At 55.9% G+C, this 23,437-nt stretch overlaps 1 protein-coding gene across 1 annotated transcript in view; it reads left to right on the top strand.

The window, feature by feature from the left end:
* Window positions 1–23,437, top strand: part of LARS2 (leucyl-tRNA synthetase 2, mitochondrial) — a 104,361-nt gene that overhangs the window by 29,320 nt on the left and 51,604 nt on the right. The window contains exons 6-7 of the mRNA XM_045857243.1: window positions 13,121–13,210; window positions 18,055–18,198. Of these exons, the coding sequence (XP_045713199.1) occupies window positions 13,121–13,210; window positions 18,055–18,198 (234 nt within the window). The remainder of the gene's footprint in view (window positions 1–13,120; window positions 13,211–18,054; window positions 18,199–23,437) is intronic.

Genomic DNA, 23,437 nt, shown 5'->3' with positions numbered 1-23,437 from the left:
GCCACACTTTCGTCAGCCAGGGCTAATGTTTTTTGTTTTAAAAGAATTCAAAGAATAGCTTGAAACAAAAAGCACTGAGGGCCAGCGAGTGCCTGGGAAAACGGTTGGGAAGACTGCCCTGGTGGGAGGCTGGAGCTGTCGTTGCCTTGACAACGCCTAACAGGTTCCGAAGTGTTTGACTCTTGAGTCCCCTTTCAGGTCCTCACCTGGGTGCAGCAGTTTGGCAGATCTCTGGCTCTGGATTACCTGGTTCTCCCTCAGACTCAGAACACGAACCCCTTTCCTGGAGGTTTTCCGTTGGCCGACAGAGAATAGGTGATGCTTTTGTTTCAGCTGAAGCAAAGGGCAGCTTGTCTTTGGGTGCTTCCGGTTTCCAGGAAGGCTGGTGCAGCGGCCTGAGGGTTAGAGACCAGGGCAGCAGCCCCTGGAGGGCGGAGCGGAACTCCCCGTGGATATACCCGCAGGTGCAGCCCACCCCAGACGGCACTGGGCCGCTCCGTACTCAGCCGCCTAAGCCTCCCGACAGAAGGTTTTCGCTGCCCCAGCTGGGAAGGCGTTCCTAGTCTCTTCAGCCCGAACTAAAGAAGGGGGCTGCTTGGGGTCCCCCAGTAAACGTGGCTGTTTGAGGAAGTGGTTTGCTTTATCCACTGTCCCCACCGGTGGTCATGAGCTCGGTCAGCTCGTCCCTCCAAGGGCCCGCATGCTGCCTGATGCCTCGGGGCTAGAATGCCCTGATTTCCCGCCGGCAAAGCGCCCTTCGGAGGTGGGGTCCTGGGCGCTCACCTCAGAGGCCTGGGGTTTGGGGACGGGTTTGGGGACGGGTCTTGCCATTCACACGTGGTGGGCATGACTCGTTGCCCCTCCGAGCCTCAGCTTCTCTCCAGGGGGATGCTTCCTGTGGCTGCAGAAGAGCTGAGGTCAGTGTTTAAAGGCCCTAGAAAATGAGAGACATGCTCGCTCGCTGTCTCCACGGTTGAGTCGGGCCTGCAGTCGGTCTCGCGCATCAGGGCGTGGGTGCAGCCTTTGACCGGGCGGGCACCCGGGGTCGCGTGCGCACGATGGGCCCAGGGGTGTTGGGAAGCAGCATCTACGAGGTTTTGACATGAAGTCGCGACTCCGTGACAGTAACAGCGATCACGTGTGTGTATGTGTCTCTGGTTCTCAAAACTCCGCGAGCGCCAGAATCACCAAGAGGGCTTGTCAAAGCTCAGACTTCTGCACCCGCCTGCACCCCCCCTCCAACCGCTCGCCACCAAGTTTCTGATTCAGTAGGCCTGTGACTTTGGGTTTCTGCTTGGGAAAAAGACAAAGGGTCCTAGGAACCATCGTGCTCCCAAACCTTCCTGGGGAGGAATCAAAATAGAGACCCACCATGAATTCTTCCAATGAAGAATGAAAGCAAATAAAAATAGGCAGTGTTTTTGCAAACACAAGAATTATTTTAATAACTTATTTCACTGTGAGATATTAGACACGTATAGACTGGAGCCTAAGGCGTGTGTGTGTAGCATAATACATCACTGCAATCTGTGCCCACCACCCAGATGAAGAAAAAAGCACCCCCAGCACCCACAAAAGCTCCTGTGAGCCCCTCCCCGGCCGTCCCTCCATCTCTTCCCACCACAGGCAACCGCCCCCTCTTCCGACAGTCACGACCGTCACCACCTTGGTTTCCGTGGAGTTCTAGTACACGTGTTTTCTACAGTCACCTAAACGGATTCGCATAGCACCTCTCCTTTTGTATCTAGCTTCTTTAACTCCACATTTTTTCGCCGGTGTTTTCTGGTAACATTCTGAAAGGTTGAAAGAATAGCTCACTGAACACGCTCTCACTCCCCCCCCGGATTCAGCATTGCTGGATTCCGCCGCGCTCGCCGCGTCACCGTGGGGCACGGCGCGGCACTTTGCCTGTAAGGACTTCGGTCTCCCCTCTGAAGACTTGCGATGTCCTTCTTCATAATTGCAATCCCACTTTGACAGCTAAGAAAATTAACAGTCGTTTCATAATATCTAATATCCACTCTGTATGCAAATTTCCCAATGATCTTTTGTAGCTATTTTTATCCCAGACAAGTTTCCAATATTAATTTTCTGTTGCTACCATAACAAGTTACCACAAACTCGGCATCTTAAAACAACACCAGCCTAGGACCTCCCCGTGTCGGTAGGCCGGAGGTCGGGGCGGGCTTCCCAGGGTTCCCCGCCTGTGGGCGCACAGGGCCTACATCAAGGGGTCGGCAGAGCCGAGTCCCTTACCGGGCGCTTCCGTCCTCATCCAGGGCGTTGGCTGAGTTTGGTGGCTGGAGGACCAGGCCCGTCCGTCTTTGCCGGCTCTCAGCCGGGGCAGCCTCCTTGGCTCCGCGGAGGCGGCCCCAGGCCACCTCTGCCTCCGTGTGGCTCCCTCCAGCCGCCACAGTGCATCCCCGTCATGCTTCCGAACCCCCTGTGGCGTCTCCAACTCCTCCCTTTACCTGCCCATGTGATTACACGGGGCTCACCTGGATAACTTAGGAGGATCTTATTTTAGTTACATCTGAAAAATCCTTTTAGCCACTCAGCTAACGCATTCACAGGTTCAGAGGTCAGGGTATGACTATTCTGCCTATGACCCCCCCCCCACCACCCCCGCTTTTTATTTGTTAATGATTGTTCTGGACTGAATGTTTGTGCTTCCTCCCCACCCCACCCCCCTGCATATTTTGAATCTGCGTCTCCCAACGTGATGGTATTTGGAGGATCTTCAGGCGATAACTAGGGTTAGGTGAGGTCAGAGGAAGTGGGACCACCCTCATGGTGGCATTAGTGCCCTTGTAAGAAGGGACGCCGGAGAGCTGGCCGCCGCTCTCTGCGTGCACGCAGAGGGGAGAGACCACGTGAGGACCCGGAAGTGGCAGCGGCCTGCAGGCCAGGCAGGGAGTCCTCACCAGACCCCGGCCCTGCTGGCGTCCTGGTCCCCGCCACCCAGCCCGCGGTGCCGGGGGAACCCGCTTGTCCGCTGTGCGTGCCCCCGGTCTGTGGGGGTTTGTCCCAGCAGCCCCAGCTGACGAGTGCAGTGGCTTTGACTTGTGAAGGGTTTGGTGCGGTGGTTTCGCAGAATGTCCAGTGCTCGGGTTTGTCTGATCAGTTAGTTCCTCGGGTATTGGTTCCTGTCGCTGTGGCCGCATGACAAATGAATGGTTTGATTTGTTGTCTTAATTTTGTGAGTTGACCCACAGCCTGCGGTGGTGTTTGTGAGTCGTGGGACTCAGAGTCGGGGTGGGGATGAACCAGGGCAAAAGGGTGCCGTGTGGCTAACGGGCACTTTTTTTAAAGATTTTATTTATTTATTTATTTTTAGAGAGGGAGGGAGAGAGAGAGAGAGAGAGAGAGAGAGAGAGAAACATCAATGTGCGGTTGCTGGGGGCTGTGGCCTGCAACCCAGGCATGTACCCTGGCTGGGACTCGAACCTGCGACACTTTGGTTCGCAGCCCGCGCTCAATCCACTGAGCTACGCCAGCCAGGGCTCTAACGGGCACTTTTAATGAGGGGTTCTCTGCATTAGACCGAAAGCTCTGGGATGATGCTTCCCCTGGAGCGCCCCCCCTGGGTTTCACATATCTTCCTTAGAGGGCGAACTCACTTGAGAGATGTCTCATCACCTTGAAGGATGAGCCATTGCAGGATGAGAATTATTCATAGCATCTAATAGCCCTAAATTAACTCTCAAATAACCTTTCAAACTTACTGTCAAAACATCTCTTTTCTTCGAGAATTTATATGTTGAAGTCAATTTCAGGTGAGCCTGAAGTTTAAAAACTTTTCTTCTGAGCAGACTTTGCAAGATCCACGGGAAACTTTCGTCCAAGTTTATCGTTTTATTTTCTGGTCTGCGACCCACGTGAGATCTTTCAGGCTGTGATGGGCTTCTGCGGCTCACTGCCCACGGGGCTGGCAGGTGGCAGGACTGGACAGGTCGGCCCTGCGGTCACCACTGTGCGTCCATGCAGTCGATGATCTGGTATTTGCTCATCCTCTGGGTCCGTGCCCCCTGTAGCAAGCAGCCTTCACGTTATTCAGGGAAACGCGGAGAACATCTTTCTGATGGCTCGGTCCTGTCGATCCCGCAGTCTTCCAGTGCATTGCAGATAAAATTAACGTTCTTTTCCGTCCAGAAGAATGCAACAATTGTGGAGAGCGGGTTTGGCTCGGATGGTTGAGATGCCGGCGTCGGTCTAAGTAGACTGATCACCAATTGCAGCTCAGACCCGTTAGTCTCATCAACAGGTTCATGGCGGGCTTCCTGCTCCCCTCTGTCTAGTTGGGAAAGCGGCCTGTGTCGCTAGACCCCCCGCGATGGAATTCTCGTCAGCTGGCAGAGGATGATGACCGAGAAATGAAGCAAATTGTTGCATCTCGTCTGATGGGGGAGAGTTCCCGGAATCTTGTGCAGCTCCTAGCAGGCGATAGCTTTTAGGTTACCGTAATAGCAACAGTGTTCCAAAAATGAGGGGTCAAGGCGAGAACAAAAAGAGGAACTGGCTGTGGAGCTGATTTCAGCGCAGGAGGACAGCGTGGGTCGTCTTTAAAGCTGCAAGGAGCGTGGTTCTCCTTCCGTTCATCCTCCGTCCCTCCGTCGGCTCCAAGAGCTGTCAGAGCGTGAACCCTTCAGGTTACTTGAGAACGTGGCTGTGGCCCTAGATCTGAGGAGCAAGACCTTTCAGGACACAATGCGCCTTCTCTCTAAGCAGAGCGTCTGGCGTTTGTTATTTTCAATGTTCATTAAATGCTTATTTACAGTCTAAAGTGAGTGCTGAGGCGAGGGAACATAATTACCTCAACATGAATTCTGAGACAAACGTTCGGCTCATGATTAATTAATTACCCTCACGGTAGCACCTGTTCCTTCCACTCCGCAGAAAGGAGGGAGGAGAACAGGGAGGGGAGTAAAGGGGACCAGAGGCAGAAGGCTGGCGAAGAGGGGAGTTAACTGGTGGCTGAAGGAAGGCGGGGGAGAGGAAGTGGCCGGCGAGGAAGCTGGGCAGTGGGACCCGTGGGGAGTAGTAACAGCTGAGGAAGGAGGAAGAGGTGGCCGCATGCGTGGTCTCGGACGGGGACCCCCGACTGGGCCTGGAGATGAGCATGTGTTGGGGGGAAAGGTGCAGCAGATGAGAGGGGATGAAGCAGAAACTGGAGAGGTGGGAGGGGCAGGGGCTGGGGCCTTTCACTGGGTGGTGGGTTGCCTTTCTTCCCTCAGGGACAAGTGGGAACCCACGGGGTGGGGTGGGAGCGGGGTGGGGGTGGTAGTTCAGAGCAACTTGCTCAGGAGAGGAGGGTCTGCGGAAAGGCCCGCTGTAGGTGGCCTTGCCCGGGTCAGGGCCGGAGGAGAGGCCGCCCGCCCCCTGCTGGTGCACGGTGGGCACTCACTCAGCAAGTGCGTGGGGGCTGGTTCCGTGAGCAGACAGACAGACAGAACCTGGAGTCGGGTGGATAAGCCATCTTCCTGTTCTCAGCCCCTCCGCTTCCCCTCCGTCACTCCAGCCGATTGCTGAGTCTCTCGGGCTAAGGACTAGGGGTGCAGACCCCAGGGAAGGCTTTCTCTGGGTGCAGCGAGGGGGGAGAAACGTGGAATTCGGAACCAGCCCCATCCCAGGGAGTGGAGGCACTGATCCCAGTTTCTAAAGGAGTCTCCTACGTTTGTTCTTTTATAAAGCAGATTTTATTTATTTACTTGTAGAGAGAGAGGAGAGGAGGGAGAGAAGCATCGATGTGCGAGAGACACACATCAGGGCACGGCTCTGGCCCGCGGGCCGCCCGGTCAGGTTCACGGAGCACTCAGTGCGTGCACACCGGGACGGCCTTTCTCGTGTGAACCCACATCTGACATGTACTGTGAATAGCCCAGGTTACGCTTCCAAGAACTTGTTTAAAACGAAAGCCTGTTATCCTTAACAGGCTGATTTCCTATCAGCAAGGGCTCTGTCCCAAGGCGTTCCTTTGTTTTCTGAATACAGACACCTGAGCACATGAGTTTTGATACATACTAAGGTTGACCCGGGGCCTTGGAGGTGGCCGTGTGGCTGTGCCTCCATGGTAACCCCAGGGCATTTGGTCCGTCTTTGGGTCCTTGAAGACCCTCTGAGTGGGGCCTGAAGTGAATATGCCAAGTGTATTGGAAGACTTCTCTGTTGTTTTCTTCTTCCTTTGACGCTAATTGGGTTTCAAGAGCTGTAAAGCTCTCTGCGAACTCCCCAAGTACAAATCAGTGAGTTCAGACAGTCTTTCATAGTTAAAAAAAAAATACTCATGGTCAGTGTCACCCAGTATTCGTCTATACATTGGCATTTTTTTTACCTAGCGTTCTAGGTTCTGGAAAGAGTTCGTTCCACTCTGTGGAAAGTCAAGAGCAGGTCAGCACCCCGGCTGCGTGTGAAATTCCTGGGGGTGCAGTGAGACCTGGGCACCAGTCACTTTTTTTTAACTTAAATACTTTATTTGTTTATGCTATTACAGTTGTCCCAGTTTTTCCCCCTCCACCCCCCTCCACCCAGCCAGGCCCCAGTAACTTTTAAAGCTGCATTCTAGCATGCAGCGGAGTGAGTGCCGAGTGTTTGGAGGACGCAGTGTGGGGGGCCACGCTGCCCCATCCGGCAGATTTTCCCATGAGCCTCCCTGTTCCTTCTTTCCACACGCAGCCAGTGCACAGGCCTGGGAACCTGGAGCCACCACCGGCAAGGAGCATCGGACGAGTACTGGATGTGTATTTTTTTTTTCCTGCGTTGCACCCTGTGAATCCTGAGGCTGGCTCCTCTGGCCTTGGAGCCTCATGCTCTGCTTTCGGAGCCTCTCCCCTTTAGAGTTAGAGCACCCAGACTGGTATAGAAAGCCAAGGTCATTACCATACATTTGCATTGCAATGAAGAGCAAAATGACAAAAATGCACGTTACAAAAGATCATTTTTTTACTGAGGTGTGTGAGAACCAGTCTCAGATTGGCGGTTGTGAAGGCAGCAGGCTGGCGGGGAGGCCGAGGCGGGGTGCGGGGCCTCATCCCTGGGCGCTGTGACGCAGGGTGGTGCCTCACCTCTCAGGGTGCGGACTCTGCAGTGTGCAGGGCCGCTGAGTGACTGGCCTGATAGACACGTCGCTTCAGGTTTTTATTTGTGCCATTTTGTGAGATTTTGACAGCTACCCTGAATCGTGAGGTTGGGGGTGGAGTTGATGCACGTGGCTTTGAGTGACGTCAGCGGTTCTGTGGTCTGGGGCCGGTGGCTGTCCGAGGGGCAGCGGGGCAGAGAGGCGGAGACGCAGCTCAGCGCTGCGGGAGCAGAAGCCAAGGGCGGGAGCTGACCTGGCTGGCTCTCTGTGCCTTGCAGGGCCACTGCGGTCGCTGGGAGCAGCCTGGTGTGAAATTCTCCATCCGGGTCCCGTGTTTTGGTCTCTCTGTTGGAAGCACCATCACTTTTCAGCCTAGAAGTGGACCCCTGGTTAGGGCTGGTGATAGCAGGCTTGCTCTGCCTGTGTCCTTTCCTCTCCCTCCCTCCCGCCTGGTCCCAGGAGCCTTGCGGGGTCCCTGCCCGCCTCTTTGAGTGGCCTGATGACGAAACCAGCTCGGTCACCCACAACACGCTCAAGTCAAGGGAGGGGGCACTGTTGATCCCTCGTGTGTGCCCAGCACGTGCCTTCCATACATTGTGACGTGTGTCCGCGCAGGGGCCCTCTCAGGGGGGAGGTGTGCATGGCAGCTCTCAAGGGCTGATGTGTAGAGAGCCTCACCTGTGTTCTGAGCACGCTCACCTTCTGTGTTGGGCTCTGTGCTTGGCTCTGAACATGCAATGTATTTTTCATGCTAGAAACCAGGTATTGTAGAAGGGAAATTGCAGTGAGGAAGAGTGATTCCAGCTGAGGTCCCAGGTGCGTAAATTTGGTCTCTGGGCAGGTGGGTCTTTGTGCTCTCTGGAGCTCGGGGGGATAGAAAAGTTGACACCTTTCTATGGATCTCTGTGGGTGTGGCTAAACCGCAGTTGCTTTTACAGCTATGACTTTGACTTACCTGACCTTTTGTTTTAAAGCAGGGTTTCAAACTCACTTTCACCGGGGGCCACGTCAGACTCGTGGTTGCCTTCAAAGGGCCGAATGTAATTTCAGGACTGTATACATGTAACTACTCCTTCACCTAGGGCCAGGAGCTCGGCATAGCTGCTGGGTAGAAACAAGGTGCCGGGTCAGATAAAAACAAGGTGGGGGGCCGGATTCGGCCCTCGGGCCTTGTGTTTGCCACCTGTGGTTTAAGGGTGCATTAGTGTAGGTGTTGGCTTACTTGGAGATCAGGGAGAGGAATGCGCAGGAATGAAAAGGGATTTGGAACCGGGTGAACAGCCCAGTCTGACTCAGCATTCTTCCCACGTTGGTGCTCCCTCCGCTTGGGGGCAGGACTCCCCGCCCCACAGACCTCGGGCTCCCCTGGGGTGCAGGCAGGGCCGGGCCAGGACGTGTGGGTGCCGTGGGCCGGATTCCAGCAGAGGATCGTTCAACACGTACATGGTCAACAACCTTTCCACGGAAGGGGGTAAACCGATGTTTTTTCAAGAAAAACAGTACGCCTCTCTAACTTCGAAGTGAGAAATTTATTACGTGAAATTTATTACAGGTTTTCCAAGTCAGACAGCTGCTTGGAGGCATGTTAAATGATGTAAAATTTAGAGTCAAACCAATCACTCATTCCCGGGGAGCAGCATTGTGCATGCACACCCGAGTTGCAGAGCGGTGTCTGCCTGCGCCCCCACACTTGCCCGGTCTCTCCTCCGGTGGGTCCCCGAGTTGGGAGAGGGGGTGAGCACTCCAGGAATGAGCGCCCTGCACCGTGTGCTCAACAGGGACGGGGCCACACCGGCTGGAGCAGGGAACCCCAAGCGGATTGGCTGGCATTTGCACTTTCCCAAGGATGTTTAGTCCCTGTTTATGGAGTGCCTACCAGAAAGCTGCTCGGCTCCTTAACCGGCCTGCGGTTGCAGCCTCACACGAAACAGGCCGAACCCCACGGAGCCACGTTCCCCCCACCCCAGCACTCCTGAACTTGGGTGGCTTTTTGTCCTGGAGGCCATGGGGAGTCAGCAGCGTCCCGTCCTCTGCTCTCTGTGCCGGCAACACCCTCCCACACGCGGCGGCGGCAAGCGGACGTGTCGCCAGGTACTGCCAGGTGTCCTTGAGGAGCAACAGTTTCCCCCCTGAGCGTCCTCCTGCTTGGGGAGAACAGTGGAAGGGCCGCCAGCATCTCTGGGGTGCTGAAGCCCCGGAAGGCCCTTGTGTGCAGAGCGGGGCTGCGGGTAAGTCAGTAGCCCCCCCCATCCCCCCCCCCGCCCCCGCGGTGAAGACGTGAAAAGGGAGTGTCAGCCCCAGCCAGACTGAAGCTGAAGCTTTTGAGCATTTTAACTTCAGGACGATGGTGCTGTTTTTTACTGAGGTGAAACGTTAGAAGACTAGAAATAGCTTCTTCTTTTTTTTTTTAATCAGCAGATCAAGGAAGGTTCTGGAAGTGTTCTCTGATATTCTCAGGAAATGTGTTTCTGGTTCCTGTGAGGCTGGACTCCTGGGGGGCCTCGAGGCACGTGGTCTGCCGTTTCTTCGGGGGGGGGGGCGGATGACGCTGAGGGTCCTGGTGGGGCCCCGGGCGGGGGTGGGCAGCGGATGGAAGTAAGCCAGCAGGAGCGCTCCCAGCCTCCTCTGGGCAGGCGACACCAGCACTTGGGGTGAAAATGCACCAGAGTAATGCCATTGGCCTTCGTCCGCGCAGACCCGGGGAGAACCCCCCCGGGGCCGGAAAGCCTGCGTCCGTCAGGCAGGACGGGAAAGACCGAAGACAGGGGCCGCCACCCCCGTTGGTGGTCAGTGGGGTTTCCTGAGGGAAACCCACACTTGGGACAGGTCCTGGGTGGCCGCACGAGGAAATACATGGGTCCTCGTGCTGCTCAGCAGGCACCTAAGGGTTACAAGGGGCAGAGGGGGGCCGGGCACAGGTACGCATGCGTGAACGCTAGCACGTGCGGGGATTACTGCACATGCGCGACCAGGTGAGGGGGTTGGGAAAGCCTGGTGCAGGAACCGGGCTGTCGCAGGAAGCGGGGGAGGGGTGCCGACCCACATCAGAATGAGTGTCCGTCCGTCCGTTCGGGTGGGTCAGACAGCCCGGAGCCCTCTCGCCTTCCGGCCCCCGCCCGGCTCTCAGGTCCAGCCGCAGTCGCGTCTCGGGACATTCCCGCCCCCACGTTCGGGGGCGCAGTCGTGGTCCTGGAGCACCGGCTTCCAAGCCGCCCTCCCAGCAGCCGATGTAACTTTTCTTCCGATGACACGCAGACACCCCATGTGACAGCGCAGGTCAGACCCAAGTGTGAAGGCGGGTGGGGGAGGGGCCGCAGCTGCGGGCACTCAGCACACCCCGGAGTGGATGCTGCTCCCCGAGGGGGCGCCCCTGCCTTCGCGGCGGCCCGCAAGTAGTAGGCTCACGCCTGGCTGGATAGTCGTCTCCTTTCTCCCCGTGTGTGGGTTTGTCATCTTTCTTCTATTTTAGGTAAGCGTGATTTTCAAATCCATAAACCTAGATGGAGATGATGATGCTGTGCTAGCGCTGTGTCATTTTTACTCTCAGTCTGTGGAAGCAGTTTCAGGGCTGAGAAAACACATACCTGCCTATAATATATACATGTATTGTGTATATATTTATTAGAAGTATTTTGATATGTTATTATGAAAAACTTAAATATACAGAAAAATAGAGAAAACAGAACTGTCATCTCCTACATTTAACAACTGCCATTTTTTTTTCATGTCAAAAAGCAAACATATCCACAGTTATGAGGTCTGGGAACATTGTTACCAAAGTCCCGTGTCCCCTGTCCTGGTTCATCCCGGGGACTTAACAATGCTCCCAGTTTAGTTTATGAAATGAGTTTAGTTTATGAAACCTGCATGAGGGATACCAGTGGATGCATCATGCAACAGAGTTCCTGCGTCTATCCAGTTTATTCTTCCCTCGACAGTAATTTCGGGTGCCCCGCTGTGCCAGGACCTGGGCAGGCAGCGAGGAACACAGTGAAACAGCAAGCACGACCCCTGCCCCGGCCTTCTTTAGACATGCGAGCGCTTCGGTGGCTCGTCTGGGATGTGAGGGGAAGGAGTCGTGTGTCTGCCCTCAGCGGGAGGGGTAGCGGCGAGGGAAAGCTCGAGGGAAGAGGACGACTGTGGAGGTTCTGGGGAGTCGGTCTGGTTCTTGAGTTGGCAGAGCGCTTCGTGCACAGAGCTCCTGCAGACCGGGCGTCCTCAGAGCCTCATGCGGCTCAGCTCCCCGGCCCCGGTGCTGCTGCGTGGGGCCTCTCCAGGGGGCCGCTCCGGGGGATCGCCGCAGGGCGGGCAAAGCTGCTGTGCTAGACAGGCTGCTCGTTCGCTCTCGGCCGTGCAGGGTGGGGGTGGACCGTGGAGCGGGTGGCCGGAGTCCTTTGTTTTCTAGGAGTTGTCACTCTGCTAGTTTCATTAGTCAGCACACAGTCAAAGGACGTGATATGTAAGAATCTTACACCAGAGAGACAGTCCGCTGGGAGCCCCACGGGTCACGCAGGAGCCCCCAGCTCGGCTCCTGCCAGACTTGCTCTCCGGGGTGGGTGTGAGCTCTCTCCTCCCTGGGTCATCCAAAGAGAGCCTGCGTGGTTTGCACTTGTCACAGAAGTGGGACTTCTTTCCCGAGTCCTTAACAAATGGAATCACGTGGGGTGCTCCCGGGCCTACATCCGTTCGTTCCTCCATGAGCTGTTCTGTGAAGAAGAGACCTGGAAAAGAAGCAGTGTGAGTGCAGGGGTCTTTGCGATTACAGGGCTCTATCGACTAAACCGTAGGGCTTGGACCCTGGCCGGTGTGGCTCCACTGGTTGGAGCGTCATCCCGTAAACTGAGAGGCTGCAGGTTCGATCCCCTGTCAGGGCACATACCTTGGTTCCCAGTTGGGTCGAGTACAGGAGGCAACCAATTAATGTTTCTCTCTCACATCAATGCTTCTCTCTCTCTCTCCCTCTCTCTCTTCTTCTTTTCTCTAAAAGCAATGAAAAAATGTGTTCAGGTGGGGATTAAAAAAAATTGTTTGCAGGACTGTTGGGGGGAAAGTGGAGACAACTGTACTTGAACAACAATAAAAAAAGAAAAATTGTTTTTAAAAATTAGAGAGCAAGCTGACTGCTCTGGGGAGGTGCTGGGGGGTAGAGGGATTGAGCAAAAAAGAAAAAAGAAAGCACTTATGGACTCGGACAGGAGGGTGTGATTGCAGGGGTTGGGTGGAGGTGAAAGAGGGTACGGGGGGATAAATGGTTACGGGAAAACGCAGTAAAAATGTAAAAGTAAAAATATATAGAAAATAAAAATAAAATAAAATAAATAAAAGTAAACCTTAGAGGCTGGTTGATCAATAATGTGTTTTTAAAGGGTCTATAGCAAATGTGTTCTCAGGACAGAAAGCAGATTTTGGGAAGCTTCGATCTAGGCGTGGGAGTACGCGCCCGGTGATTTCCCACCGAGGAGGTTTGACATCCGATCACGTTGTTAGTGGGTCTCCCCGAGCAGGCAGCGTCCTGGATTGCACACGGCGTGAGTGGGGTGTCGCGAGTCTGAAGGGGCCCCCAGGCACGTGATACGTGGAGACCCCACGTCTGTTTTCAGATGAGGGTCCTGGGGGAAGCAGGTGGATCTTCCTCTTGGAGTTTGCGATTGCCTTCAGAATGAGGGGCCGTCGTGAATCAGCTTCCTGGCCCCCCCAAAACACGTCTGTGCTGACGGAAGGCGGCAGCACCCCATGTTGTGCAGCGTATTGCAGTCCGCCTGTGAACGGTGTGTGGGTGGGGGCAGGCGGCGTGGGAAGACCTCAGGTTGGTTTTCTCATCGCTCTGCACGCCCCTGACGGTGGCATTTCTGCGGCCCCTCTCCTCCCTCGCAGTACAAGAAGAGGGGAATAGCATAGGGTGGTCGAATGTTCGCAGTGTGATCCCGTTTCGCAGTGTGATCGCGTTTCAGAAAGGGATTGCCGGGCCGATGCGTGCATGCGTCGCATGGGGGGGGGGGGCGTGTTTACGGTGGCCGACAAGTGACTCCGCCCCCTCTTTGGCAGGAAATCACCACGTGTTCACCAGATTACTACAAGTGGACCCAGTACCTCTTTATCAAACTCTACGACGCCGGACTGGCCTATCAGAAGGAGGTAAGGTCAAGGTAGCCGTGCTTAAAATATTTTGTCGATTTCCTCCCTCTAATCAGAGCACATCGTTGTTAAATAAGAAACAAATCAGCCCTGTTTGCACAGCAGCTGTGCAGAGGAGCCCTGCCTCAAGTTCACGACTCCAGTCACCGCAGACCCGGGCAGCAGCTACTGCCTGGCTTAGTGGGGCGCCCCCCCGGGACAGGGCCTGGCCCTTCACCCTGCAGTGCCCAGCCCACCACGGTGTCGGGCGCCTGCTCTGAGCTCGAGCGGGAGGCGAAGGGCGGATGCAGGCCTCCCAGGCACTTGCGCAGCTGCCTCCCCGTGCCATGTGCCGGCTGGAGCACAGCCGCCAGGAATAGCTGTGCTGTGTCTGCTGAGCGGGGTGGTGACATCATCCTTGCTGGGGCTCAGGCAGACAGAGGTGATGCTGGAAGAACGACTGGCCCAGTGCCTGCACACAGTGGCCCCCCAGGCACCGGAGGTGCTTGTGTGGCGGGAGCTCACCAGCCACAGATGTAACTCCGGCAGTGCAGGGGTATGGGACATGGGCAGGGTGTGGGCGGGGTCATAGGGTGTCCTGGAACTGCACTGTCCAGAACTCAAGCTACTAATGCATGTGGTGTTTTTCTTTTTAAAGATTATATTAATTTTAAGAGAGAGGTGAAGGGTGGGAAAAGGAAGGGGGGAAAACATTCATGTGCAAGAGGAACATCAATTTGCTGCCTCTCATACACCCCCAACCCAGGCATGTGCCCTGACCGGGAATCGAACCGGTGATCTTTCAGTTTGTGGGGCAACGCGTAACCCACTGAGCCATATCGGTCAGGGCCATATTTAAGTTGAAAGGAATTAAGATTGATTAATGTGGACGTCTGAGGTCCTCAGCCATGTGCTGGTGGCTAGTACTGGACATCATAGATCTGGACCATGGCCGTCATCACCGCACATTCTGGACAGCCCTGGTCTGGAAACTCACAGGCAACAAGTAGAAAAGACATTCTTGTTGGACTGGAGGGATTTAACAACATAGAATTATGTTTCCTCTTCTCTGGGTCACCTCGCACTGCCTGGTCTTACAGCGAACAGCTCTTACATAATCATGATGTTTTAAGTTTGCAGTGTTTTAGATTCAACAGAGAGACAAATGCAGAAGGCTCAACTTGAGTTTCAGAATAAAAGAAAAGTGTTTTAAACCTTGACAACATGAAAATAATATAGCTAACCCCGGCTGGTATGGCTCAGTGGATTGAGTGCCAGCCTGCAAACTGAAAGGTCGCCAGTTTGATTCCCAGGCAGGGCGCACGCCTAGGTTGTGGGCCGGGTCCCCAGCTGGGGGCGTGTGAGAGGCATCTCAGCTGATCAATGTATCTCTCTCACATCGATGTTTCTCTCCCTCTCTCTCCCCCTCCCTTCCCCTCTCTCTAAAAATAAATAAACAGAAATTTTAAAATAATAATGTAACTAGGTTTGCAGTGCAGCTGTGTCTCCAGGAGGCGTACTGAAGGACACGCTGGGCTCAGGGCCTCTCCCACGCTGCCCCTCACAGCTGCAGGAGCTGGTGGTTTCAGCCTTGGGTACGCCCCACCTTCCCTTGGGCTCCGTCCAAATTTAGGCCTATTCCGGATGGAACGGAGCAGTATTGATTCTGAGAACTAGATCCTTTAGTAAGATCTATGTGGTGTTCCCTAATTAAGCATGGTTTTGTCAAGAAGAAAGCGGATAGGCTTTGAGAAAATCAATCTCCTAAATCACGTACTTGGCGAGCCGTCCGTAACCTGAAGCTGCCTGACAGTGCACTCAGGAAGGGTCTTCGGTGGGGGCGGAGCAGAGCTGCAGGAGGAAGCAGCGAGGAGATGGAGAGGACCCAAGGGCCTCAGGAGCAAGGCGCGCCAGCCAGGAGACAAAAGCACTCGATGGAGGGTGTGACCTAGAAGGGGCTGGCGTGCAGTGTGAAGGGCGAGGCCCAGGGAGGCGAGGGGGAAGAGAGCCCAAAGGAAGAGGGAGGTGAGGTGAGACCGGGTGGGGCGTGGCATGGGAGGCCCGCTGGGGCAGGGCGGCCCTGCCGCAAGCACCCACTGTGCTGCCGTCCTCGCCTGCACCCCTGGAGCCTAAGGGTGTTAGGGTCTGCATTTCCAAAGTGCTTCCTAAAAGCTTCCCCTGCATCCCTCAGACAAACGGTCGCTCCTGATGTTTCACCCCTGATCAGCGGCGGGGGACATTCTCTTACTGGGCATGGACCCCTGCACCTCGGCCACCCCTGGGCTAGCCCGCTGCAGAAACACTGAGCCCGGGCCCCGCTGGTCTGTGCTTGAGATGGATCCTCGTCGTGGGAAGAAAGGAGAGTGGGCTCTCACAGCTGATGCGTCTTTGATCTGAAACACTATTTCCTTTGGTGTTTCTCCTCTTCCCCGAAGACTTTCACTGGGGGAAAATTGCTGTTGTGTCTTGCTTTTATTTTTCTTTCATTCAACACCCGAGATGTATTATAATGTGTAAACCTCTTAGGAACATATCTTCCTCATTGCCGTTTGTAACCCAGAGCCAGAGGGAGGCCAGGCCGTGTGGGAAATGTTGATAAGAAAATAAAGTCTTGTTTGCTTTTGCACTTTGAGTATTGAGTGTCTGCTTCTCCCTGACCCTCTGAGGGTTGCAGGGGGCGGCAGGCCCGGGTGGAGGGCTGTGGGGCTTTTCTCTGACTCTTTATGTTTTACACGGTTTTAGTTCTGTCTGGGTGTTTTTTTTTGGGGGGGTAGTCGTTGAGGGAGGGCTTCTTCTTTTTTTTTAAGGTTTTATTTATTTATTTTTAGAGAGGGAAGGGAGGGGGAGAGAGAGAGAGAGAGAGAGAGAGAAACATCAATGTGCGGTTGCTGGGGGTCATGGCCTGCAACCCATGCATGTACCCTGACTGGGACTCGAACCTGCGACACTTTGGTTCGCAGCCCGAGCTCAGTCCACTGAGCTACGCCAGCCAGGGCTCAGGGCTTCCCCTTGAAAGAACTTTCCACAATACTAACCAAGACTTGGCTCTCTTTACCTTGTTTATTTTCAGAGGTATTCCTCTCACCCCCTAAGATGAGCAATAATGATAGATAAGGAGATCACCCTTGGTTTATTAGCCTGAAGTTTTTACTTCTAAGGTACTTTTGCTGATATTTGGTCTCTGTTTCTTTATAGATTCCAGGCTGTGGGGGGCCTTAGATTGAGGGAGAAAACCATTCCCTGCATGTCTTTCCCACCCCGACTCCAGGCCTCACGGGCTGAAACTTTTCAGCCGACACTTTACTTTTCGGTTGTAAGGTCACCACAGTGCACGATGGGGTAGCCTGTCCCCCACCCCACGTTCGGGTGACTTTCCGACGGGCTTCTGGATCGATCAGCCAGGGTCCCGGCAGGAGAGAGAGGGCGGCAGCGGAGAGAGGGCGCCGCGGAAAGGGGCCGTGCGTTCCGGGCCTGCGTCTGCGCGGAGTTTCCGGAAGGCCGCAGGGACGGTCAGGCACCGGTGGCGGGCAACAGAAGGAAGAGTTTGCCGCCCCGGGTGAAGGGGCGGCGCTGCTGGGGAGCAGTTCCTGGAACTGGGGGGCGGGAGCTGTGGCCGAGAGGGGCCTGCCGCAGGGGTGGTGCCACCCAGGTTCAGCCTTGCCCTGCTGGGAGGAAGCCGGGCCTGCTGTCCGCTGAACCCGGGCAGGGGCCAGGGCGCGATGCAGGTCAGCGTCGGGGGTGCAGACGAGGGCTCAAAGAGGATTGTTGGGGGGGGGGCAAAGGGATGGCATTTTGCACAATCCCTTATTAGATTTGCTTATTAAAATTAAAAAAAAAGACTAACGTGTTTGAAGCCGGAATATTTCAGTGCCAGAACACGTCTCCATGCTTGTTTCCTTCTCTGTGCTGAGTTGTAACCAAACGCAGTAAAGGAATGAATGCCGACGGCGGAGGTTTTTATTCTACGGGAGGGCAGACGTGCAGGAGAACTCTAGGGAGAGAAACTTCACGGTGGTTGCCCTTGCGGGTTCTCTCAGCCGAACAAAGCGATTCACATAGACCTCGAAACATTGTTGCCTTCTGGGGGCAGGGGTTGACTGGGGGAAGATACAGCAGAAGCTTCTGGGGTGGCAGAACGTTCTGTGTCTTGGTATGAGTGGTGGCAAAAGTTCATGCTGCTGTACACTTGAGATTTATTCTCGTACTCTGTGTGTGTTACACATGAATTTAAATAGACATTTTTAAAAATCGCAAACAGCTTTTACAGTTCCCAGAGACCTGAATTCCAGCCCCGTCTCCGCCCCTTCCTATGTGACCTTAGGCAGATTACTTGATCTCTCTGGTCCTCAGTTTCCTCCCTTGCCGTATGGGGACAACCGTATTCTTCCCTTAGAAGGTGGTTGTGAGGGTCGGAAATGCAGCGTTGGGAAGGCGCTAAGCCCAGCCTCTACCACCTGATGATCACTCAGTGATGGTTAGCTATTTATATTAAAATAAATATATCTGTTTCCCCTAAAATAACGGATTTCTGCCGAGTTCTCGGTACCATTGTTTCTTCTTTTCCTCTGTTTACTGAAGTTTCCAGCCCTGCAGGTCCATCCTTCCGTGCACGAACATGCCACACCTCAGTCAGACGCGTGCCGGTGGGCTTCCGGCCCGGGTGGACGCGCTCCAACGAGACAGAGGCCCAGGGGCAGCCCCTTGTGCCCCCGCACAGCGGCTGGTGGTGTCCTTGGCAGGCGACCCTCCGAGGAGAGGCCCTGGAGTCTCAGAGCAGAGATGTTGCATTCGCAGGCCCCGCGCATGGGGGAGCCTGGAAGGGCTGCTTCCGCACGCTCACCAGATTGCACCATTTGGCTTCACAGGCCCTGGTTAACTGGGACCCGGTGGACCAGACGGTGCTGGCCAACGAGCAGGTGGACGAACACGGCTGCTCCTGGCGTTCTGGAGCCAAGGTCGAGCAGAAGTACCTCAGACAGTGGTTTATTAAGACGACGGCTTACGCAAAGGTGAGTGTCGGCCCAGAGTAGTGCCTTGCATGTTGGCAGCCACACCAGGGCCCCCTGGGCGCTGGAGAGCCTCAGGCTACAGGGGGGGCGGGTGGGGGGGGCTCCAGGAAGGGCTCTTGGAGCCCTGGGGGCACAGACAGGAAGCCCACGGACCTCAGGGTCACTCGGCTCAGGGTGGCCGGTCACTGTCCACATTCAGTCATCGTGCTGCCCTGGAGGCCACAAACCAGACAGCTCTGTCCACAATCAGCAATTAGCAGTAAGGCTGGAATGGAGATAAGTATCTTCGTCCATGCGGCTCTAGTAAGGCCGTGGGCAAGACAGAAGGCATTGCAGGAGGCCCCGAGCAGACCACCCAGAAGGAGCGAAGGAGGGCTGGTCTCCCGGAGGGAGCGCCCCCGTGAGAGCTCTGGACTCCACCCTCTTGGGTCACTGGTCAGCGGCATCAGCCAGCGTGTGTCCCTGGGCCTCCGTTTCCTCCTCAGTGAAAGGAGAGGGTGGGACCAAGGAGGCCGTGAAGGTGTTTTCTGGCTCTCTGTGTGTTCAGAGGTCCGAGGCAGAGCCAGCCGTCGAGAGAGGGGGCGCTTGCCTAAACTCACCAAGCGCCTGGGCAGCGTAACCTGTTCCGGGGTGCCAGCACCGCTCTGCACGAGGGGCCCTGTGAGCCCCGAGTTCCAGGGTCTGGCGTGGAGGCGTCACTCCCTGAAACTCCAGAGAGAGGGGATCGGATCCAGTCGGGACCCTTCTCCCAGCCACCTGACCATCTCGGTGTCCGTTGGCCTAAAACTGGGCACAAACAGCACCCTGCAGGCTGCCGGCACCCCGCCGTGGCGGTGTTTCCCTGTCCTGGTCACCGAAAGAGGGATATCTGTGCCCCCCGTGGTAACCGTGGGCCACGCCGCCGGGGTTAGGGCGCTGGACGGAAGCAGACTTCGGGTCAGATCTCACACTGTGCCTGTACGCAGAGGGAGCAGGGTTATAAATCACCTCTGATCGCCACAAGACTTCACTGGGTGGGACTGGCAGCACACCAGCTCACAATGCCAGTGCCATATGGATGTACGACCCCCAATTTTCTCACTCGAAAGGCACCTCTTAAACGAGGCTATTTCCCATTATAACCCTGCTCAGACTGGAGCTGAGAATAGCACGAGGGTTCGGAAAGCCACTCATTAGGGTTCGTTAGCACAGCACCTGCTCCTTTCAAGCTTGCGGGGAGGGCGGGAGCCAGGGCGAGAACAGAGCTGAGGGCGTCGCTCTTTGGAGCATCCCAGGCCGTGGGAGCCCCTGCCTGCGACAGGCGGGTCCCTCCCGGGGGACGCCGGGCCCCCCTCGGGCTCATCGCAGCACGGCCACCTCATTAGCTCTTTTGTTCTGACCTCTGCCTCAGGTTGGAATCGTAATAGCCTGACTGAGGGACATTATTCTTTAAATTGTCAGCTGCGAGTTTTCAGCTGTTCATCAGAAATGCTAGTTACCATGGTGACTTGCTTGGTTCTTGCTGAACTCCTGGGCAGATTTATTGAAAAATCGGTCTTGGGAGGTCAGCACTTGGTTCACCCTGAAAACCAGAGGAAGAGGGAGTGGTGGGGGGCGGGGGCGGGCAGGACTCGCTGTTCCCTGCAGGTTCTTGGCTGAGGGCTGTACGAAGCCAGACTCCGGGAGGCTGACGAGGGAATGGTTGCCGCAGGCCCGCGGGCCGGGGGAGGACAGAGATGCCAGGGCCTGCATGGCTCTCGGAGACCTCGGAGCTGTGGCCCGGCCGAAAAGCGCACAGGCGACACCCCAGAAGCCATGTATATATTAGACATACAGATAGCACCCCAGGACTGAGGACGAAACCAAAATAGACTCCCCTTAATAAATAAAATCAAGCCCAACAGCTTCAAACAGGACTTTCAGAACAAAATTCAACACCTTTAATGGGAGACAACATAACTCGGACTCCCTGTGAGGCTGGTCTCCTCTGTGATGATCAGCCTCTAATAAAAAGTTACAAGACTTGCCGAGAATCGGGACATTGTGATCCGTAGTCGAGAGGAAAAGAAAAGGCAGCCCGGTGGAAATAGGTCCTGAGACGACCCAGAACTGGAATTAGGAAATAAAAAGTCAGAGTCCTTTATTCTATGAGCGGTCTGGAACATAAAGGAAGAGATGGTCATAATGAGCAAGCAGATGGGGAATCTCTGGAGAGAAATGGGAACTATTAAAATGAAACACACTGGAAATCCAGACCTGAAAAAAATCATATAACATCTGAAACGGGAACTTCACTGTTTGGGAGGCAGAGAGACAAGTAAGGGTAAAGCAGGCACAAAGCTAGAGGGGAGCCCCCCTCCCCCATATGAGGAACCGTTGTGTGTGGTGGCCCTGAAGCAGAAACCTGAGTGACAGGTTTGGGAAGCTGAACGGATGTCAGTGTCGCGGAAACTGAGAGCCGAGAGGAGAAGGAGAGATGCCCGGCAGGGCTGGAGGAGCTGGGGCACTGGGGGGCGGGGTCAGCAGAGCCTCTGAGTTCTTGAGGACTTTGCCCTTCATCCTGGGGGGCGGGGGAAGAGACCCGTGTGGCGTCTGTCGCAGAGGTTCAGGCACGTGTAACGTAGACTCTGGGGGAGCGATGCAGGGAAACAGGTAGGTTAGAAAGATGCGCAGCGAAACCTGCTGCAGCGCATGGTGATCTACTGGGTGAGCGTGTGCAGGAGACGGTGTCAGCCGGAGAGACCCTGGCTTGGGCACCAGGTGGGTGACGGAGCAGCTTCCTGGGAGAGGGCCTCCTGGAGGAGACGTGGTCCCCACCCTTCCGTGTGCAGTGGCCGTGAGGCATTCGGGTGGAGGTGTGCAAACAGTAGGCACTTGGATAAGTGGATCTGAAGCCTCGAAGAAGATTATAATATCTATAATTACAGGCTATACGTATGCAAGGGTGAGATATTGAATCAGTTATTAATGCTTTCAGCTACAAGTAACTGAAAACCCAAGTTAAACAGATGAGAAGTTACTTTTCCCACACAAGAAGTTCCAGTTGCTGGACGAGACTGGGATAAGGCTTTGAGTTGGTGTTTCAGTGGTTGTCTCAGCCTGTCCTTCCTGTCCTTCCTGCCTCATGGTTGCAAAGTGATTGCTGCAGCTCCAGACATCACAGTTCCATTCACAACATAAAAAAGCAGCAGGGGCAGGGCAACTGTGTCTTTTATCTGGAAAGTGAGAGCCCCCAGCAGAAGTCCAGTGTTGTGTCATGTAGCTATTCCCAGCTTCAAGGGAGACCAGGGAAGCAGGCTCGGGCTTTTTAACCTCTGTAGTCGAGAAGATGGCCTGGGGAAGGGGCAGGGGCATGGGTGCTGGGATGGCCGGTGAGCTGTGCCTCCCACGCTTGTCTGTAGAGCTTTGTATTTGCATCTGTGAGGTTCAGCTGGTGGTCTCCTTGGGAGCAGGGCTGTGGAGAAGCCCTCTTTCATTCACTTCACTTCCAAATCATAAAGACGATGCCTGGTGTGAAAATTACAGGGAGCCCTGGAAGATAAAATTCCCTTTATTAAGGCTATTCTGTGATGTCTTTGATTCCCCCCCAGCGTTCCTAGGCTTGTTTGCTCTGTGCAGCATTCGAGTGCTTTCAGCCACGTGCTCTGGGAACAAGGAGGCTAGCAGAGCCATAGCTGAGGAGCATGAATTAGTCTCGGCGGAGGAGTGTGGGCGGAGCCTCGTGGGCAGCCCTGGGAGGGGAGGAGAGGGTGGGGGACTCGCACGCAGCAGCGAGCAAAAGTCCCACGGAGCCAGTGCCCGGCTCCTGGCAGCAGGAGGGAGGCAGTGGGGAGGCCAGACGGGGGCAGCCTCCCGTTGGAACTCCTGTAACAGACCCCGGTTTTGATGCCTGCGGCCGCCTCCGGTGGCCCCTGGAGGCTGAGTCCTCGCAGGACCCCAGCGGCTGGGGTGCTGTTCCTGGGCCCCTCTCGGCGTCACGATGGACGTCACTACACCCTGAGGGCGCTCCATCCAACCCCCGTTGGTGGTTATCGTCGCCCCGTTCCCAGGAATCCCCCGGGGAAGCCCGTGGTCGCTTCCGCGTCCTTCCTGCTTGCCCGGGTCTGAGCAGCACTCAGGCCTTCTCCCTCGCTTGACCCTCACATTCGCCCTTGGAGGGCAGGCCCACCTGTTCTCCCCGTTTTGCGGGTGAGGAACCTGAGGCACACACTGGAAAGAGGTGACAGCACTGGGACTCACATCCGGGCGCTGGAGCTGTTCACGGGCCGTCGTGGTGCTGTCCTCGGGTCGTCCGAGTTCACTCGCTCTGTGCCCCGTGTCCCCGAGTGCCTGGCCAGACCCCTGGGCTAGATGCTGAGAACACAGGAGGAGACCTGAGGTCCCTGCTTCTACGGAGCTCGGAGGCTAATGTGGGAGACGGTGGCATTCGTGAGCGTTCACAGCCCAGTGGGTCACCGTCGCACTGCAGCGGAGTGCGTGGGAGGTGACCCGGAGGAGCCCAGGTCCGCCCAGGGGTCAGGCGGCATCACCGAGGAGGAGGACGAGGTGGAAGACAGGGAGCGCGGGGTCCGCGAGGGAGCGTTCTGTGTCCGTCCGGACGGGCGGCAGCCCCGTGCCTCACACGTGTTTCCCAGTAGAAATCTGCTGGCGAGCAGCAGACGGGCAACCGTGAAGTGGGGGTGGGGGGGATGGGAAGTAGTACCCCCTCTTTGCAGCCCTCCGCCCACCCCACCCCACCCCTGTGCCTTCCTCCCTGATTTCATCTGCGACCTTGCAGGTGAAGTTGAGGTGCCTTGACGAGAGTGCCTTGGTCTTGCGTGGGCCTGCAGAGAGGGAAAATGCGGGGCTGGAGAGAGGGCGGAGGAAGGGAGGTAGGGAGGTGAGGTTCATGACAGCTCTTCGGGGAGGCAGAGAGGAGGCTGGGGCGGCAGGAGCCACGGAGAAACAGCGGTGCCCGGGCCCTGAGGGTCCCCTGCGCTCCGGAACCGGGACCCTGGGCAGCCTTGTTCCAGCCCTGAGGCCCGGAGTAGCTGGTGCCAGCACCCGTCTGTCTCCTGGAAACGGGCCTGCGCCCCCGCTGTCTCAGACCCCGGCTTGGTCCCAGGACAGAGGCTGGCTCTCGGGTGGTGCCGGGAAAGGCCTCCCTGTAACACAACCAAGTCACCCCTGCCCCCCCAGAAAGCTCTGCAGAGCGGTTGGTCAGGGAGAGGGGCGACTGCGCCCCGCCCTGCCTCCTGTCTCCAAGGAAGCCCCTGGGTCC

This window comes from Phyllostomus hastatus, unplaced genomic scaffold (genome assembly GCF_019186645.2).
Source record: "Phyllostomus hastatus isolate PE091 unplaced genomic scaffold, TTU_PhHast_1.1 phas_scaffold_129, whole genome shotgun sequence".
NCBI lineage: Eukaryota > Metazoa > Chordata > Mammalia > Chiroptera > Phyllostomidae > Phyllostomus > Phyllostomus hastatus.
The sequence above is the reverse complement of the archived record's forward strand: the minus strand, read 5'-3'. Positions and strand labels throughout refer to the sequence as shown.